The 13,910-nt window shown below is 41.4% G+C and overlaps 1 protein-coding gene across 1 annotated transcript; it reads right to left on the bottom strand.

Moving 5' to 3' along the window:
- Window positions 1-1,123: 1,123 nt before the first annotated feature.
- Window positions 1,124-13,087, bottom strand: AKIRIN1 (akirin 1). Its single transcript, XM_043876781.1, has 5 exons — window positions 12,734-13,087; window positions 8,461-8,601; window positions 6,223-6,357; window positions 4,829-4,900; window positions 1,124-4,159 (listed from the first exon to the last, which is right to left on the bottom strand). Exons 1-5 carry the CDS (start codon window positions 12,951-12,953, stop codon window positions 4,149-4,151), a joined length of 579 nt encoding a protein of 192 aa, XP_043732716.1. The 5' UTR covers window positions 12,954-13,087; the 3' UTR covers window positions 1,124-4,148.
- Window positions 13,088-13,910: the final 823 nt, after the last annotated feature.

A 13,910-nucleotide genomic window follows, 5' to 3' on the forward strand; every position in this document is an offset into this window, starting at 1 on the left:
TGAAATGAGAATCATTTTCTTAAAAGCACAAACTAGTTTGAGGAATCACTGAGCCAAGATCTAGGTAAGACAGAACCCAGACAGCCTAGAACTCAAAGCTGCTCTGTCTCTTAAGGTATTTGCTAACATGGAAAAAGTTCCTGGATGCCTGAATTACACTTTTAGGAACACCATGGACTGAAGGAGGCAAAAATCAAAACCTAAGGCCAAGCTAAAAGTGGGAACTCGCCACCACAGACACCTTAAGCAGGGATTCCAAAGTATTACACTTTCAAGATATGGGTGAAACAAAAGGAAACCACTTCTCACATGGACCTGGCTGTGTGTTACCTGGATGATCCATGGAACATCCAGCCTTCAATCTCAATTAAGGTTTGGTAATATTCCTAAAAAACAGGCAACCAGATAGCCTTCCTAGGGGTGGATGCTGCATCCTTTTCCTGTTTATTCCTACAAATAATTTTTCAAATATACTGTCCAGCTCACAGATAACTTGGCACAGAGAAAAAACACCATAAGCAACAGCAGTAAAAACATAAGGTCTATGAATAGATACTGAAATTTTAGATGAAGTATCACACCACTCCTACAATGAAGAGCTAATTATTTATTTGAAAGTGTGGTGCGGCATTGAGACCTGGAGATTTTTTCCTAGGTAAACCTGCATCTTTTTTCGCTGAAGGTATCAACCTTATTCAAAGCCCAGACCACACATACTCTGAAGGCCTTTTCAAGGAGAGACTCACCAGGGCAGCACAGAAGCCATCGCTCCTAACAGTATTCAGTTTACCTTGGTAACAGAGGAATTTTTCATCATACCTTAACCTGAGGTGTGACTCTCCCATCCACGATGCACCAAATTTGCCTTGTTTGTAAGCTTTCTAAAATGTCTATTAATGCTACAGTGCAGGAACCCACACACTTTTCTATAAAGGGCCAAAGAGTATTTTCACTCTGTGGACCATACTGTCTCTGGCTCTGGAGTTGCGATGTGAAAGCAGCCACAGATGCAAACAAATAGGTGTGGCAGTGTTCCAATGTAACTTTATTTACAAAAAACAGGCCAGTTTGCTGATCCCTAAGTGAGCAACAAAATACAGATTCACTGAAAGGCATCACTGAATTCAGTTGTCATTCATCTTTTATTTTTCAGTCAAACACTTAGAAAGTACAAATTCTAAGAGAACGTAGATTTGATGTTAACAAGGGGCTATTCATTCTGGAAGTTGAGAATCACCAATGCAGAAAGAAAGGGTTTTGGCCTTCAGATCTGATGAAGACCACTGTAAAGAAACCTGCTGTAACATTTTCAAGTGTATATTCTATGTCCCAAACTGTGCTAAATACTTTACATGGAAAATGTAATCTCACATTTGAAAACAAACCCCAATGATGTACATACAATTAACCCTCATTTTACAGACAAGGAAACTATGGCTCGTCAAGTTCAGTAGCTTGGCAAGGCTCACATAGCAAATTAGTGGCAGAGCAGACTAAACTCTAGGGCTACAAACATCCAAAGACCACTCCTGTTAACGACTACACTAACCAGGCAATCCTCCCTGCTGGACAGAGAAGACTCACCACGTGGGGAAGGCTGGCCCAAGTTCTTATGTCTGCTGATAGTCTTCTCCTTGGGAACACCTAACAATTATCACTGCCTAACAAACTTTGATCTCCCCTGTACTCCTCTGACCTAGGTATGCCTGGACACTTACTCCCTTCCTTCCCCTTAAGAGGAAGACTTTACTGAAAGATAATGGAATTAAAAATTTTTAAACTAGCTCACTATACACAGCTCTTCTGAGACCACAGGTCCTGGCCCATCCTTACAGGTCTCTGTAGGATGACTTCTTCCCTTGGCCTTGACCTACTTCCATGAGCCAAAGACACTTCCCTACCTGGGAATTGCCCCTAAGTTCAAAGCCCTAGCAATCAAGTTCTAGAGAAAAAACTTTCACTTGCTTAAGGATCACCTTACACACCCCCATTTTCTGATCTAGGATTTGTCTTTTCTCTGCATAAAACACTAAACAAACAAGTCTAGGCCCTTTTGAGAAGATCCCAAAACCCAGTCATGGTGGTGTGGTCTTACACCCTGTGGCCCCAAAGGGTAACCATGTGATACAACAGCCTAACAATACTGGGTGCAGTGAGAGGGTGTCATCTTCTTCCTTACAGAGACCTACTCTATTTCCCACCCAGAAGCCATTTAGTAGGAATGGGGCTGACACCAGCGGCAGTGAGCTAGCACATCACACTGACGCTGTATCAAAAAGGCTTCAGAGAAGCCGCATGCCCCAGTCCTGGTCCATCCTTCAGGATGTCTGATGCCCCCACAGCTGCCCTCCCCTTGTCTTGCTGTGACTATCCCACTGTAAGGCCACTCTCATTACAGCCACTGCTATTCTTCTCTTCCAGGAAGAAGTGACTACCCTGGACAAAGAAGAGATGAAACACATTACCCTTCAAATATGAAGTCAAAATAATTCTTTAATAATTAAAAGATCACTTCTGGACTTTAAAAAGTCTTTAAATCTTAAATGTAATGTTGAAATGGAGAAATAGTTATAGCAGCCTCACATAAATTATTTGAATTAATAAACATATCACAGTATTAAGAAGGCAAGGTAAACAAATAGCTTAAGTATTTTATTTGTTTGCAACTAAGCTTATTAACACTATATAATGAAAATGTACAAAGAATAATGTTGTTGTTTTGGTTAGATTTAAGTCAAAGACATTCATTAATAAGGAATCTTCAAATGTGAATATTCCAGAAATTTTTCTAAGCCATATGATCAGGACAACTGTCTCTGAATATTACCTTACTTTGGAAGGTACTGGCATATGTTTGAATTAAACTCAAGTTTTGTTTTCTTCCCCAAAATAAGCCTTAATTAAAAAAACTAGTCTATGTCAAACTAAAACAATCTTAATAGAACTTTCCTTTCCAGAAACAATAATAAAGGAAACAAGGCATTTTGTAAAATGTGGTCCTGAACAAGTCACAGTAAAAAATAAATGTATACTTAACTTCTACCTCCTCAAAACAGAGGCTACTTTCTGTTCCTCAGCCTTGGAAATAAGGTGAAGAACAGTCTGTAAGCAACTTTGGGCAGGGGTTGCCAAAACAAAGCTTAAGCAGTTGAACATGGACATCTCTTACAAGAATTTGGGGGAACCTGACCAAAGGATCCAAATTCTATTTTTAATAACTGATACAAAGGTGAAGTGGCTCCTCCCAAGCAGCAGTGCCTCTGGGGCCTGTCCCAGCCCGCGCCCACCTTTGTTATGCTCCCAATCAAACCCTGATGCTCTTGTTCCAGAGGAGACTTTTTCCTTCTGAGAGGTTCAGTGTCCAGGGAGCTCCCGTGTGAATGAGGTGAGCACAGACTCCACGTGGGTTTTTAAGGCTTGGAGTCAAAGTAACGTTCTAACACGGCGAGGCAGAATCAGATGTCAAAAGGCCTGTCTCCAGTTTGTTCTAGTTCCTCACCACACATTTGTAGACCTTAGGACCACAGACCTTTGCTATGTCATCATCATCACATCTAATGTCCATCCTAACTTATGATTCATATTCTGTGCCTGGAAACAGTCCCTGTATTTAACAATACCTACACATAAAACAATCCACTGTTACAACTTATATGGTCACAAAACATTAATGATCTTCTGTAGACCAAGCAAATGTTTTTAACCATAATTGTCGTGCATCAAATTCACAGCCAGAATCCCCAAGATCAAAGAAATTTGCACAATACAAATAATAACTTAAAATACACATACACACATATACACACACTCTCACACACACTTCTTACAGAACTGTGCTTGGGGAAACTCCACTTGTTGAGTGCCACTGAGGGCATATTTTTGCTAAACTGCGGCTCCAGGTGTTTTTGTTTGAAAAATCTATCACAGTAGGGCACAGCTGTTTATTCGATGAGCAGAAAAGAAAGATATGCTTGTGGCAACCAGAAAGTTTTAAGGTCTTTCAAGTTGTATAAAATGGACCTGCAGAAACATTTAAGTGTTCTCAGGATGCAAAGTTGGAGCTGAAATGTGATATCAAACCAGTTGCAAAAAGTGTACAGCAGCCATCTCTTGAGGTCAAACCTGGTACCCAGATATGCAAGAAAGTTTCAGGACACATCTATAAATTAGGAATAAAAAACAAAAGAGTTAAGAATACTAAAAATATAGGGTCATGCTTTTTTAATATTAACTAATGGTGAATGTGATAAACAGTATGGAGGATACGGATCACCATTCAAGAGGTCCTAAATTCACAAGAATTTAAGAAAGATAGTTCTTTCTTAAGAACTTGAACTCAGTTTACATATATAGCTATTTATAATTTATGTTTTGAGCAACTAGTAGTGACAAGATCTTTAGAATTAAGAAATTCTGACCACACACTTGATAAGCTGGCTTAAGGACTCAATTTTCATAAATTAACAGCTGAAACTACCTTTCTGAGGGAAGTCAGGTAATAAACTGGCACTGAAGTCAGACTACCTGGGTTTTAATCCTGGCTGAACCACTAGCGATATGAGCTTGGACAAATTATTTAACTTCTTTAAACACTCTTACCTTTAAAATGGGACAAGTCGTAGTTTCTCCCTCACAGGGGAATTATGGATTAAATAAACTTTGGGAGGATTTAAAAGGTTCCGCACAGTGCTGAACATATAAGTATTCTTTAAATGTCATCTATTATTTTACTTCACGGGGCTTTTTGCTCCCAAGAGACAAAGTACTCAGTGTCAAAATCTTGCTCTTGGAAGTTGAAAAAGTCAATGAAAAACTTGGCAATACTTACAGCTTGTTGGCCTTGTCCCATATCGTCGCATAATCTGATCATGTGTGAATTTCACAAAAGATTCATATTGTTCTGTGAGGGGAAAGACAGTATATACTATCCCCAGAAACTCTCCCACAGTTTTTCAAGAATCAAGTGTCAGAATCACGTATAGCTTCCCATTTAACACTACCCACTCTTAGGTCCTCCTTATAATGGTCACTCTGAGATCTATTCCTTTTTCTTAGATCCCAGAGCCAAATCCCTAGCTTCTAGGTTTGGTCACTGATCATCTCTAACATTTTCCTAATAATCTCACCCCTGCCATAATTCCATCTCCTGCTAATGGCTCCCCAAGACAAGCAGCTGTGCGTACTACTATTAGTCAGCAAATTTTAATGTATCTCCTATAGAACATGAAGTTTGAAGCTCTTTTCGGCACTTTATCTTTGCTATAAATGTCAACATACACATTGAGTGATTGAGGTGGAATGGCTAGAAAGCTAGGAGAAAATTCCACAGTACCCAACTATAGACTGCTCCACAGAAATTACCTTCTGAAGAGAAAGAGAAACTCAGTAGAAAGATAAGGCAGTCTGACATCCGTGAACAAAGAAGTCCAAACAATTTTGGAGTGGGGGCAGAAGAGGGGAATGACATACTATAGCTTCTTCTTATAATATACACCATTAGTGTATTAAAGGATCAAAGAGGTTCTGCTTTAAAGAAATTCATTTAACTCCGTTAAGTGAACAGTTCTCAATTTAAAGCCAACCTATTGACATTCTGTTATGTGGGCCACCACGCGAGAAAACAGTAATGTTATGGGAAGAAGTTGTTGCCTAAAAACCTCTCTGATCACATCATCCTCTCTCACTAAATAGGTACTACTTTCTATTCTTGATTTAGATCCCTTCCTTTTACAAAAGGCTTTACTTGTGCCATCACTAATCACTCTGTTCTAGCCTGAGCGGTGCTTTCCAGACATTAAAGTACCTCTAAATCACAGGACGTCTGACTTCCCACATCCACAAAGGGACTCCCACCAGAAGTCTGAATATGTTGACTATACTCTTCCCAACCACCTGCTGGGAGGTTAGCATGATCCCAACCCACCTGTCTACCCACCAGCTAGTCCAAATAACCTTCTCAATGCCTTTATTCATATGGAAAACTCTTGAAAGAAAAGCCTGGCTTATCTTGTTTCAAAAATGTAAATAAAAGTCCTTCCATACAATGTATAAATAAAATGCTTAGAATCTAAAAGAGTGTAATCAAGAAGAGTAACGTAATACTTAAAATTCATTAAACTCTCTGGTATTGTTTCATGCTTTCTCTAAGTTACCACTTACTTAACCGGGATTAATCCTTAGTGAATCCTATTAACGATGGTCATAGCCACTGCGTCAGCCTACCTGCTAGTTTAGTATTGAGGATTTGCTCATATTCCTCCCGAATTTTATCTTCATAGTCTTTTAAGAGACGCTCACATATTATTCCAACTTGTCGGAGGGTAAAGGTGGGCTGGTCCTTTTTCATCCAGGAGGAACCTGGCCAAACGACAAATCTAGTTTACATAACACATTCCAGCTGTAGAGTTCTGAATTGGTAACTAAGCAAAGAGTCCTAGAATATAAAAATTGTTTTAAAAAATAGTAATTTCCACTACTTTACAATACATGGAATAGTTTCATAAAATTGTGTTTCTGACATTCATTCTACATAGCAAGTTTAGTAGGAAGACAGTGTGTTCAAGTGTGCTAGCTTATCTGCACAGAGAAAATTGGTTCTGATGCCATTAACAATCTGAGCCCATACACAATGCTCACCTGGTGAAGAACAAAAAGGTTAAAGCTGATGTAAAGACTGGACTAGAGAAAACAGATGCATAGTGTGAGAGCTGGGCGTCCCTGGTAACTCAGCTGGTAAAGAATCCGCCCACAATGCAGGAGAGCCCGGTTTGATTCCTAGGTAGGGAAGATACCCTGGAGAAGGGATAGGCTACCCACTCCAGTATTCTTGGGCTTCCCTGGTGGCTCAGGTGGTGAAGAATCTGCCTGCAATGTGGGAAACCTGGGTTCGAAAGATTTCCCAGGAGGGGAGGGCATGGCAACCCACTCCAGTATTCCTGCCTGGAGAACCCCACAGTCCATGGGGTTGCAATGAGCAACGAAGCAGAGCACAACACACATAAGAGCTACCCTGATCTTTGGAGATCAGCTACACCTATGTGTAATCATGGTGGTACATCATAATTATCTGTAGAATAAACAATAACAAAAAAGATACATATTGATTTAATTCTGGGGTAAAAGGGCTTGGGGATTGTTTAAGTTACGCAGGTGATTCTGATAAGAAACAGCTGACCTGCCCAATATAAAAAACTGTTAAGTCACTGACGTATGAAGGAAAGAGACAATTAGACACTACACATCTCATCTTTGATCCCTTTTGAAACTAGGTTGAGGAAAATCAAATGTTCGTAAGATTGCAGCTGGAAACCAAAATTTCCACTGGGATGCCAGATGGAAATTGGCTTCCTGATCATGATAAAACCAGCAGCGGCTCTGCCCCAGTTCTGAATTTTCCTCAAAGCTCAGCCTGAAATCTGTTTCTTGAGCCCTCATAGTCTATAAACCAGTTAAATTACTTATAATTGTTTCCCTACTCATAATATTGTATTACTTCAAAATTATATTACTAAAATCCCAAGAGAATATTAAGGAGACTTGCTAGTTACAATCACTGAAAGATCTATCACTCATGTATGTGCAAGAACACACACATATTGGAAAGGGTGTTGTCTGAGAGCCAAGACCTCTGGGTTGTAAGAAGACAATTTAAATAAAAATTATTTGATGTGAAATTCACATAAAATGAACCATTTTAAAACTGAACAATTCAGTGGCATTTAGTATAGTCATAATGTACAACCACCACCTCTATCTAATTTCAAAATATTTCCACCACTCCAAGTAACACCCCTTACCCATTAAACAATTTGTCCTGATTCCCCACTCTCCCTACCTCCTGGCTAACATTAATCTGTGTTCTAGCAGGAGACTAATTTTAATCAAGGCAATTTTTAACTCTACCAGTGGTGATGTTTGAGCCCTGGCCTGCTGACGACTTGCAGGGACTCATGGCTGAACTATGTGACCATGAAGGTTCCCTCCAACCCTGAGATGCTATTTTTGAGCACATCCTCTCTGACCACCTGTCGATGTTATACAGCAATGCTGTCACATAACTTTCTCCAATAACGGAAATGTTCTATAGTGCTGTCTAATACAACAGTCACAGGTGGCTGTTAAGTATTTGAAATATGGCTACAGCAGTTGAGAAACTAAAATTTTATTAAATGTTAAATAATTTAAAATTAAACAGCTACATGTGGCTACTGGCTATGGTACAAGATGCTACAGTTACAAAGGGTACTCTTGAACTGGATTGAAGGAAGGTCAATCAAATCAATCTAAGTAAGTTCTTTTGCAATTTCATGACTATGGTTTTAAAAGTATTTATAAGTAGTAATATAATGTATACACTTTACCAATTTTATTACTTAGATGAAATAAATTCTGGCTTAGGAAACCATTTTAATTACCGATTACAAAGTCTTAAATGGATTATGCACACTAAAACATGCTTACCTGGAGAACTAGGTGCTGCGAGTGTTGAGGAGTGAGGCTGACTTTCCGAAGTACAAGCTTCACTCTGATTAAGAACAACTTCTAAATGTCTCCACCTCTGATAACGACTATATTCTTGTTTTATGTTCTGAAAAATTTGCTCTAATAAAAAAGAAACACACTTGAGCATGCACTTTATTGTTACTTCTTCACGCTTCCTGTCCCTCTTTCCATGTTATATAAACAAGAAAAATGTTTATACCAGATAAAGCACTCCTCCTATAGCTTCCTCTTATTGCCACTGCTTCAATAATTACATACGGTAGCAGCTATTTTGGCATAAACCACCCAGATATTAATAGTTCCCTTTGCTTCTTTTCCTATGACAATGATGACCAGATCTGCGGTTTGCTGTAGGATTAACTAGGACAACTTACAGCAACAAATAAACAAACAAAGCCATCCTTCACCTAATAAAGAGCTATTTTTGATCTCTGTTGAGTTGCAATTTCACAAACCAGGGAATTAGGAGTCTCTTACTACCCAAGGGCTTCTAACAATGAAACTCTTGTCCTGTTTGGGATTTAAGATCTTCGGGGAAGGGGACAGCAGAAATCATTAGGTTCACAGCGTGGATACTGACCAAGAGAAGATCTGACATTATTGCTTGGAACGGGTGGTCAGAGCTTAGCAATAAATTTTCTGATCCTTTAAGAGGCAGTATTTGGTAGGATTCAGATTACTATTCTGTAGGTAATAAATCAATTTGCTAATGCTATTAAAGGGAGTCCAAAACACACAAATCACTAACCACCCTTAAGGCCTCTCCCAGAGACAATACAGAATCTGAAAGGATGTGGTTTTCAAGTTTTCTGGTGTGTGTTTTTTTTACCCCCCTACAAGGCGGGGGGTAGTAAAACATGTATTCACTTTCCAGATAACAGAGCTTCCTCATAAAAAACAAAAACCAGGAAGCTGTATCACTCCCCTACTTACATTATTCTTATACTTGCTATAACCATATATTTTTTAAACCAGGGGTAATTGCTAATAATGCCATTGTTTCCTTCCTACCTTTGTGACTATGACCCTGGGAAATCATTCAGGATTAGTAGCCTAGTACTTCAAAACGAATGTTAAATGTCTACCCAAAAAGTTGTAAGCATCTACAACAAAGACATTAATAATGCCAGAAGTGATGATACAGTCTGACATGAGCTCAATGTAGCTCCACACATAGCTCAACTCCAGAATTCTCAGCCTGAACACTGGAACAATGTAGGATTAGCAAACCTTTCCTTTTAGAATACTATGAAGTTCATGTTTTAGATCCCTGAATTTATGAAGTCTCTGCTTCATCTTCAAAATGTATTATTCTCCAAGCACATACTTGCCAGAATCAATACAAGGACGTAAGGAACTGCAAAGACTTGAAACAAGAGAGGACAAGTATGAGGACAATGCTCGTGAGAACAGAAGGTCTTTGATAAACTTCTAACCGCCTCCTGTATAACAAAGTGAACAAATGGAAAGATACAACATTAAGGCTGGCAGAAGGACTGGCAAGTCCAAGAGTCCAAACATGGTATGCACAGGATAAAAAGAAGTATTTGTGATTTTCTTCCCAAGAAGGGCACATAAAACAGGAAAAGACATTTAAAAAAAAATTAACAGTGGTTAATAATTTAAATTCTTGCCTCCCGTTATTATTTGAGATTGTACTTCCAGGTTATACCAAACTAAGCCCATCTTCAAAATTCTACAATGGCTTCTGGTTGCCACAGACCAAATTCAAACTCTTGAACACGGTATCCCTTGCCTTCCAAGACTTGGCCCCAAATTATTTCTCCAGTTCCATCTCCCACTACAATCCAGTTGCCTTAAACTATCCTTTCTTTAACCTGTGGGTTTTCTGGCCTTTGCTCTAACACTTTTCCTTTGCTTGATCTGAGGTTGTCTCTCCCCCTAACATTACTCAAGACCCAGCTAAAATGTTATCTCTTTCTGGAAGTTATTCTCCAAGCCTCAAGTCATGATCAATTATTAATTAACTGTTTTACATCTAAACTCAATCCATGTTTACAAACATCTGGAGGTCAGCAAGCCGCTTCCATGCCTGGTATCCACCTAGTTTCTTTAAACAATACAAAAGACTTAATTTTATAGGCTCCTTCCATAAAAAGTGCTATAACACATACCCCCCCCTTTTTTTTTAAGTTCAGTAAGAACAGTTTGACTATTTCTCAGAGAACTTTTGAGTTAACTAGGATATTTTAAAATGAAGTCAGATTTTTAAATTCACTCTTCTATTAGTTGGCTTTATTCCTTTTGTATAGCAACTAATATTTTTTCCCTCATTCTTCCATTTTAATCCATAAGGCATCTTCCACTTAAGCCAAAGCAACAAATCATATTGGTTCTTCCATGTCAGAATCATATTCCAATAAGCATTAAGAAACATAACTGATCAATCTTTACAAATGAGTATTTTAAATAAAATGCTTTCACATAAAATGACCAAGAAATCCATGCAAAAATTAAAATTTTATGATTAAAAAAAACCCCAGCGACCCCAGTATAGCACTCTGCCATATTTAGGCTTCCAAATACATTCAGCAATTACTTACTAAGCATTTGCTATTTTGAAAACTACACAGAATTAATCTGATGGTAGTACTGTAAGAAATAAAAAATTTACATAAAATCCATCAAGATCGGTGAGCCAAGTATTAATTCTATTTTGCAGAAGAGCGATCCAGAAAGATTATGTGACTAACCTTGGGTATCTTTAGCAGTGGAAGAAAAATATATCTTTTCAAGAGGGTATCTACATCCCCTGCTTTTGCAAACATTATTTCATTCAGTACACAAGGCCTTGCAACATTAAGTGATCAGACAATTAGAATAGAGTTCCTTATGGGGCAGGGTTAGTCAGGTAAGGGTGGAAGACTTGAAGAAATAATTGTATTTATTAGCAAACAGGTGAAATCATCATGATGGAAGTCAAGGATAAGGTACAGCCAAGTGGGGCTGGGGGGAAAAAAGCAAAGGCATAGTTTTGGGGGAAAATGTATAAAAGACTGACCAGGCAAGAAATGGCTATAGCATATAAATCCTTTTAATACCAAGATAACAGGAGAGGTGAGATGAACGTGAGTAAAGGACACAGTGCCTAAGAGCCTGGCTGGCTACCGCTGGGATCTTGGTGTGAGAGGATGAGGGGCCTCAAATCTGCATTGTGGATATGCACTATGCAGAGTGGGGAGAAAATAATGGCTAAAGACACTGGTAACTGAAAGGCGTAAGAAAAGAGAGATTTTAAGGCAACCTCAAGGTTTTGCTAACGCTTGAGGAATAGAAAAACACAATGAAATAAATGAGTTGCCAAAGTCCAGTTGTGAGCCACCCTCCCCGCCCCCCATTTCCGGGAGCCCTTTAAAACTGCTAAATATTCATTCTGATGCACCTTTCCCTCTATCTATTCTTGCGCTGTGATTAGAAGCTGAGTTTTTTTCTTTCTTTTTTTAACTTTATTGTCACACCAGTTCTCGCCTTTCCCTGGCCTGTGTGGAATGCCTCATTGAAAGAGAATCTCTGTTACGGATAATTGAATTTCTGCTTCCGGAGCCTCTGTACGTTGAAGGATTCTCAAATTCTAGCTAACGATCTACCGATTTCAAGCCAAATATGGTGCAAGACAATAGCCATACAATAAAAGAACATGGCCAGTCTCTTAGAAACAGGTTGAAATCGGATTCCACGACTTCGAGGGCGGCCTGAGATCCCTAAAGACTTCTGGAAATCAGGTCTCCCTACAAGTCCCAGCACAGTGCTTCACAGCACGTTCTCAGGCCCCTTCCCAGTAACCCGCCCCCAACCCCCACACCCTCAAGGCCAGGTTCGTGAGCAGAATCCAATTCTCCATGGCCCACTGGATCTGCAGGGCGGCTCAGTACAGGGGAGGGCAGCGGAGAAAGGAGAGGCTCCGAGGTCTGGGAGGGTTCCGAGCGGCCGGGGCTATTTCCATCTTGCTCCCGCTGCCCACCCCTCAAGGCTCCCCAGCTCCAGGAAAACCGAAAACCGACTCTGTGGCCCTACTACCCCTCCCGGATGTCTTCCATCCCCGGAAGCGACAAGGCCCAGCGGCACCCCTGTTCCCTTTTCTCACGGCAAAGAAGGGGTCCGTAAGTGAACTAGCCTAGCGTTCATGATCTTCTTCCACCCCCACCCCACCCCTCCCCACCCCCCAAAATGCCTGGGCCTGGCTTCCTGCCAAGCCCGCAGCGTTGGTTACCCGGAGTTGGAAGGCGCCGCTCGCTGCCGGGCGGGGCGGGCTGCTGCAGAGTCGGCGGTGGGGTCTGCGTCTGAAGCAGCGGCGGCGGTTCGGCGTCCGGGGGCCTGAGGCCCGGAGTGGGGCCAGACAGAGGGGCGCAGCGCCGCCGCTTCGGAGAGCCAGGGCTCAGCAGCGCCGCCTCGAACTCCATGGGCCGCTTCAATGTCGCCCCGCACGCCATGCCGCTGAAAGACCAGGGACCAGGAGCCGACGCGGTTGTAACTGAGACCCAACCTCCCGCTCCTCAGCGGAGCTCGCAAGCCAAGCCGGCGCCAATGGCGCCTCCAGCACCCGGCAGCAGCGCTGGCCCCGCCTCCTGTGACGTCATGGGCCCGCGCCACCACCCAGCGGAGGGGGGAATCCGGAAGAGGGCCGCTCTGGGAGGTCCGTCAGCAACGTTCTGGCCCGCGGCGCCCCCTACTGAGGAAATGGAACGATCTGGGCGGAGAGTTTGGTCACCAAGCAACCTCGGGAAGGCCCCCACCTCCGCTTCTACCCCTCCCAGGGTCCATCCTCCCCCCATCTTCCAGAGCCGAAGCGCCCGGGTGGCCCTTTAGGTTTTCGCACCTGCGCGAATGGAAATTGGGGGAAGGGAGAGCCTGGAGGGGCCTGTCCAGAGGCTTTGGGGGTCTGTGTCTTCCGGTCCGGTTACCTCATTCCACCCAAGCTGCTCCAGTCCCAGTGATAAGAGAGACAGTTATACTAAAAGTTCTACAAGGACATTGCCCTCCCACCCCCAGTCCAGGAATGCCTTCACTTAAACGAAATCCAGAATCTGAGGATGCACTTTATGGAAGTCCATCAACCCCATAAAATTGTATGCAGAATTGCGTGTGTGTGTATGTATCTGTGACCCGTATCTTTATCAGCTCATCAAAGGGGTTATGTTACTCAAAATAGTTAAAAACAAACAGAAAACACGCCCCTGGTTTGAATCATCCAAGAATAGTGTCAGAGTGTTAAGAGCTTGAGCTGACAGCTGATTTGCCAGGCCTCCTGTTTGACCTGGCAGCCCAGGTGCTTCCTCAGGTCTGTCTGAATTCTTTGAAGTGGGGCCAGCTATAAAGTACTTTTGATATTCTGGAAAGATGAATAGAAAACTGGAGCGTTCTGTTTTCAGAAACTTTATGTGAAAGTC

This window comes from Cervus elaphus, chromosome 20 (assembly GCF_910594005.1).
Source record: "Cervus elaphus chromosome 20, mCerEla1.1, whole genome shotgun sequence".
NCBI classification, from domain to species: Eukaryota; Metazoa; Chordata; class Mammalia; order Artiodactyla; family Cervidae; genus Cervus; species Cervus elaphus.